The 6000-nt window shown below is 46.1% G+C and overlaps 1 protein-coding gene across 1 annotated transcript in view; it reads right to left on the bottom strand.

The window, feature by feature from the left end:
* The window catches only part of SH3TC2 (SH3 domain and tetratricopeptide repeats 2), a 69436-nt gene extending 66015 nt beyond the window's left edge, over positions 1-3421 (bottom strand). The window contains exon 1 of the mRNA XM_032250281.1: positions 3216-3421. Within this exon, the coding sequence (XP_032106172.1) occupies positions 3216-3267 (52 nt within the window). The 5' untranslated portion in view covers positions 3268-3421. The remainder of the gene's footprint in view (positions 1-3215) is intronic.
* Positions 3422-6000: the final 2579 nt, after the last annotated feature.

The following is a 6000-nucleotide window of genomic DNA, read 5'->3' as shown; positions in this document are numbered from 1 at the left end:
GGAGAATTGCCTGAACCCAGGAGGCGGAGGTTGCGGTGAGCCGAGATCGCGCCATTGCACTCCAGCCTGGGTAACAAGAGTGAAACTCCGTCTCAAAAAAAAAGAAAAAAGTAAAGTTATAAAGATAACATGGCATAATGCAAAAATTTGTTACAGCTAGATGGTGGTATAATTATTCTAATATTCTCTATTATCAGTATGTTTCAAATGCTTTACACCTCTTTTAAAATTCAAAAGTGAAGCATCGTTTACTATTGTCAGCATTCACCCTTGATGTCCTGTTATTATCCTGATGATTCACATTTATCGAAAAGGTTAAAAGGAAAGTTACAAGCACCAGTGATCAACAGAGGCAAATGTATCTCTTCCACATCTTCTGTTTAAGGGCGTAAATCGGCCAAATTTCTTCAAACAAGTATTGAAAATAAGGGAGAACTACTAGAAGCTTTTCAATCAACAAACTGTGACATGACTTTCTCTGTGATCCAAAGTGAGCAACTATAACAATGGCAAGAAAAAACTCATAGATAGGGTGAGGAGGTCAGAGATGATAGGAACTTATCAGAACCTATCCTCTCACCATGTGCAATCAGGAGACTTCTGTGAGCAATGGAGAGCCATCCCAGGGAACAGTTGCTGCAGGCAGAGTCCACATGTAAGAATACACTGCCTGGAGTAGTCAGAGTCAACGTTCATTATTGCATTACTCCATGCAAACCAGCCTGCCAGCTGTCCAGTACTCAATGCTATCAAGGGCCTTCTCTTTTCCTGCATCCCTTAGCCCTGAGGACTCACTGTTCTCCACTGTTAACTCCCACTTAAATAGACACAAAGCAGAAGCAGCCAGCCCGGGAAACATGAGTATGGACTTCTCCAGGCCAGTAAGGAATTAGGAGGAGGTGATGTGGGAGTGGTCCATATTAACTAACGATAAAACAGCCCATAGTTACGAAGGGTTATCAAAAGCCAGACCCTGTGAGATGTCCATGAGATGAGTTATTCAATTTAATGTTCACAAAAGTTCCATGGAATGAGTACCACCATTAGATGCAGTTTGTAGCCAGGAAAACTGAGGTTCTGAAAACATGAGAGACTTACTCAGGGTCATACAACTATTAAGTTGCTCCAGGATGGATCTCATACTTTGTTCCTAAAAAAGGAATGAAGTATTTCTAAGATAAATGGGGGAATCTGGAATGGGAATATCCAGATCAACTGGACTTGGACCTACAACACCCATATCAACCTCACTAGAAAAGGGCCTGGCACATCTGTGGAAGAATATGGAGAAATGGCATGAAAAGTCTCAAGGGAGATACACAGCAGGCTGACTGTTGGTAAAAAGAAGAATCTGGAGTGCCAGCTAGTAATTAATGGCAAAAAGAAGGTGAAAAAATAAAGTAATTGAATGATAGTGTTATTAAGATTTTGACCGTTGTCAATATTTTGTTTGTTTGTTTGAGCTGCGTAATTGTTCTACAGGAAATCTTTGGTTGAAGGACAGATGTCAAATAAAAGTAGAGCCACTCCAGGTAGGAATGAGAGGGAACAGGAGCAGAGCTCCCTGAGACACCTCTACACAGCAGTTTACAACCCTAAAATTGTATGGATGACCAAATGGCGGCCCAGAGAGAGCGGGATATACTAGGGTGGTCAAAATGGAATTAACAATGGTTAATTTTATTGTGCTTAACTGTGCACCAGGCTGTTTCACATGTAGATTTAATCCCCACCACAACTCTATGAAGAAGGCATAATCATTTCATAAAAGCTGCAGATAAGGAAACTAAAACACACAGAAGTTAAATAAGTTGTCAAGGCGAGTAAAAGAACCAAGATCAAATCCAGACACTTTGGCCTCAAAGACCAGGTGAGTAGCCAAGATGACACCTGCCTAACTAGAGCTAGATGGAGCCAGATCTAGAACCCCGATCCCTGACTTCCAGACCAGTGGTCCTGTATGTCTCCCTCCATGCTATTTCTGCTCCTATGTGGCACAATGACGATAGGACTTAGGGGGAGGTACTGAAAAGTGTTTACATCTGAGAAATCTGGCAATGCGAAATGGTTCATAGCTAAAGTCGTGCCTTTTGTGCCAAGGGCATCGTTTGGGGTTTGTTTTGCTTCTAGTTTTAGGCCCAGGGGCTGCCTTTTTCTGGGAGGCACTCCCTGCTGTAGGTGCCAAGGTGCCTAGGCCAAGACTTCAAGCAGAGGAAGCAGAATATGGTTGCCTGGTTCACTTTAAGGACCTCGAGTGCCTTCTACAAGCCCAAATCATAAGACTACAGAAGAAAGTTGTCTGTCAGAGAGTAGAAAGCCCTTCGCTAGGGGATGCCCCTTGGCTCCTCCTCCCAGGAACCATGGTGGCGCTCCAGGAAGACACAGAGTTCTAACAAGGGTTAGGAATGATTCCTTGGAGCAATGTTCCCCTACCTCCCAAGCAAGCCTCCCTCCCACAATGTATCCCCACATTTCCCCAAAGCCACCATTCTTCTTGATAAACACCATACAAGAGAACACAAGGCCCTACCTTGATTCTCTTCCTAAAAAAAGCAAGAAGGTTGTTTCAGGGAGACCAACCAGCCTGGTTGGCCTGGAACTGACATATCCCAGCAAATTCCTCAGTCCCACACAAACCAGAATGGCTGGTCACCCTAAGTCACTCTCCCATGACTGGACAATTTCTTAGAGCAATAACTCTCCGTTGCCTCAACTTGATACACACTCACACACATGAACACACACAAATCACACTGTAAGAGATGGAGGCAGGAAACTGCCTGTTTTTCTCCTGTAACAGCAACCCTGATAAAAATAGGCTTGAGTGACTAAGGCCAAGTTTATGACCACCCATAGGCCACAGAGGAACTCACAGCCTGAACTTTCTTCCTGTCCTGGCGAATCTCGGGAAAAAAGGAAGGAAGGGCTTAGTCACACCCTGGGAGTGGCAGCCAGGAGCAGTGCTGCTCAGCTCCTGACAGAATGAGCTCAAAGCCTCTTTCTTCAGGAAAAAATAGATGTTTCCAGGCTTTACTCCCTTTTTACAGAGCCAGCATGACAAACACTTACCCAGGGAGGAAGGAAAGGCAGCGAGAAAGCAGAGCCATCTCCCCATCTTTGGGAGAAAAGTTTCCCCAACCCAGCAGGTCCCTGAGCCTCCACTGGACCATCCACCTCGGCCAAGCCACATGCCAAGGGCCCCCTGGGAAACTCACCTGGGCCCCAGGTCAGACTCCGCTCCCCGGGGATGCAGAAGCAGCCACCCATGTGTGTACCATCCTACCCTGGCCGAGGCCCTTGGGAACACCAGCCAGAAAAGTGCTGCAAGGGACAGCCTCCCAACGGTGTCCCTCCTCCCGCCTCCTCCCTGGCACACGAGGGACCGAGGCTTGCTCAATGCACAATGCAGCCTTTGATATCCCGGCTACAGCAGGAGGCCCAGGGAGGGTGGGAGGGGCAGCCCAGCCCAGCCTGCAGGCCCACAGCTCTTGCACTGTCAGGCCTGGGGAACAGGGCTCCTCCCTGCCTCTCAGCAGATCGCTTCTTGCCTATCAGCCTGTAGCACATTCCTCGCATTCTAGGATTGAGATACACAATTTGCTTCTTGTGGGGGCAGCCAGGGCGGGGGAGGAGGGCAGAGAACATCCCAGAGATCAAGACTGCTGTTCTTGCTCTCTCCCTGACTGACTTGGCCCACATGACTGGCCTGCTACCCCTTTAAAGTGATCTCCAGCCAGCCTCTCTCTGCAAATGCCTCCCTTGGCTCTCTGATAAAGTTAGAGCTGTGGGTGCAGCATTTCACCACAATCTAGCAGCATCGATGAGCCAGCTCCTCACTGGTGAACATGCAAAGCCCCAGCTGCTGGTATGCAGGACACAGGAGGGGCACTATAGTTTATAATGTGTCATATATTTCAACATAGAAGAGAGGATTTTGAATGCTCTTACCACAAAAAAAAAAAATGATGTTTGAGATAATGGATATGCTAATTACTTTTATTTCATCATTACACGATATATAGATATATTGAAACAACACTTTCTAGCCCATAAATATGTACAATTATTATGTGTCAATTAAAAAAAGAACTAAAAAAAAGAAATACAGCAAGACTACAGATAGGCATGCAAAACCTGTCCCACCAGACTAATCTCATTCCTGTTTCACATAGGCAGTGGAGCAGGAGAATGCAGTTGACACAGTGTGGCTAAATTTCAGAAAACCTCTCATGAGACCTTGCAAAGGCGATGGAGAAAATATGGTTGAATGCCAGCAAGGATGGACGAAAGCATGACTGCTCTAACCACCAAGCTCAAAGAGCACTGCTCACCCAGTGTTTTCTTCATGCCTAGAACAAAGTGGTAAGAGGATCCTGGTGAGAGGCCCAAAGAAGAAGAGGTGTGAGCCAAGAGCAGGTGGGGTCCTGCTGGGCCAGCGTTGCAGGCTATTTAGAGGCTGAACTTGAGGTCAGCATCACCAGCATTTTAAGGAGAGCAGTGGCCTGGTCAAGTTTATATTCTGAGAGGAGCACTTGTATGACCAGGCGAAGAATGGCTTAGGGGTCAGTCCCACTGAAGAAGTCAGGAGTATCCACTGCACACACCAGCATAGAGGAAAGGGTCTCAATCCTGTCTCTGAAACTTTGCTGACCATCTCTATGCTGACTCATCCTGAGTCTTCAGAAAGCAGCCACTTAAAACTGGTATGTATGGTTACTGAATGTTTACTGTGGGTGAGGCTCTCACTATACATTATTTCATTTAAATCCCACAACAGCCCCATTATGTAGGCATCATTTCTACTTTGTAAGTGAGGAAACAGATAAAGAGGAGTGTATAACTTGTCGAACTCCCTCCCTTCTCCCACCATTTATGAATGTTCAAGACCGAGCCAGGTCTAGCTGATTCCACAGCCCAGAAGGATCACATTTCTAACACATGGGATACATTGCATGTTTTCCCATGACTACTAGGACACACAGTGAGGAAGGCCTAGGTAGGACTAAAATCACTGGAGCCAGCTAACCATTTATGCAAATCCCAGGAGATGAGAGCTGAGGCGGGACTAGAGTGCAGGAGGGATGGAGTCTCTCTGATCACATTGTCACCAAAGAGGATGTTTTCTCTGTGCAGATTTATTTAAAGTATCTACTTCCCATATGGTCTCTCATGTGTTTCCCTTACCGAAGCACAGTGTTTTTGAGTATGAGTTAGGATGTTTTCTTGGGCCCCCAATGAAAGGAGAAGTGTTTCTTTAGAAAGCAGTCACTTAAAACTAGGATGTACATGAAAATCAGACAATGATGAGAAGCCCCAGGCTGTAACTTACACAGGCTGACAAATGTGCAGACTTGTCATTGCTCCTTGACTGGTCTGCACACCACTCTTACACAGGTACAACAATCAGACTATAAATGGTCAAAACCAACTATTGGACGGATCTCAGGCCATCTGTCATAGATGACACCCTAGACAGTTGGCCAAGACACACACTGCAGCAAGTCGTAAATGAATAGTCCATTCTGGATGAAGTCATTGCTTTCCTTGAGATGTAAGAAACTAGTGCTGTTCTGCTCCTGGGTAGCCTGATGAATTTATTAGAGCAAAGAGATGTCCAGGCAGGAGCAAAGGCCCTGAAGTAGGAACTTGCTTCGCATGTTAAATGACGTGTGGCTGAAGGCTAGTGAGGCAGGGGAAGGCACAGAGATGAAGTCAGAGAAAGCAGCAGAAGAAAGCACTGATACATGGGACACATTGTGTGTTCTCCCATGACTACTAGGGCATACAATGAAGAAGGCCTAGGAAGGATTGAAATCTCTGGAGCCAGCTAACCATTTATGCAAAGCTCAGGAGATGAGAGCTGAGGCGGGGAGTGGGGTGCAGGAGGGATGAGTCTCTCTGATCATGTTGCCACCAGAGATGATACAGTGTAGGGCCTTGGAGGTCATCTAAGGACTCCAGCTTTTATTCTGAATAAGGTAAGAGCCAATGAAGGACACT

Source organism: Sapajus apella, unplaced genomic scaffold (genome assembly GCF_009761245.1).
Source record: "Sapajus apella isolate SASKATOON/1434 unplaced genomic scaffold, GSC_monkey_1.0 scaffold71, whole genome shotgun sequence".
NCBI classification, from domain to species: domain Eukaryota; kingdom Metazoa; phylum Chordata; class Mammalia; order Primates; family Cebidae; genus Sapajus; species Sapajus apella.
This window is presented reverse-complemented; position numbering and strand designations above follow the sequence as displayed.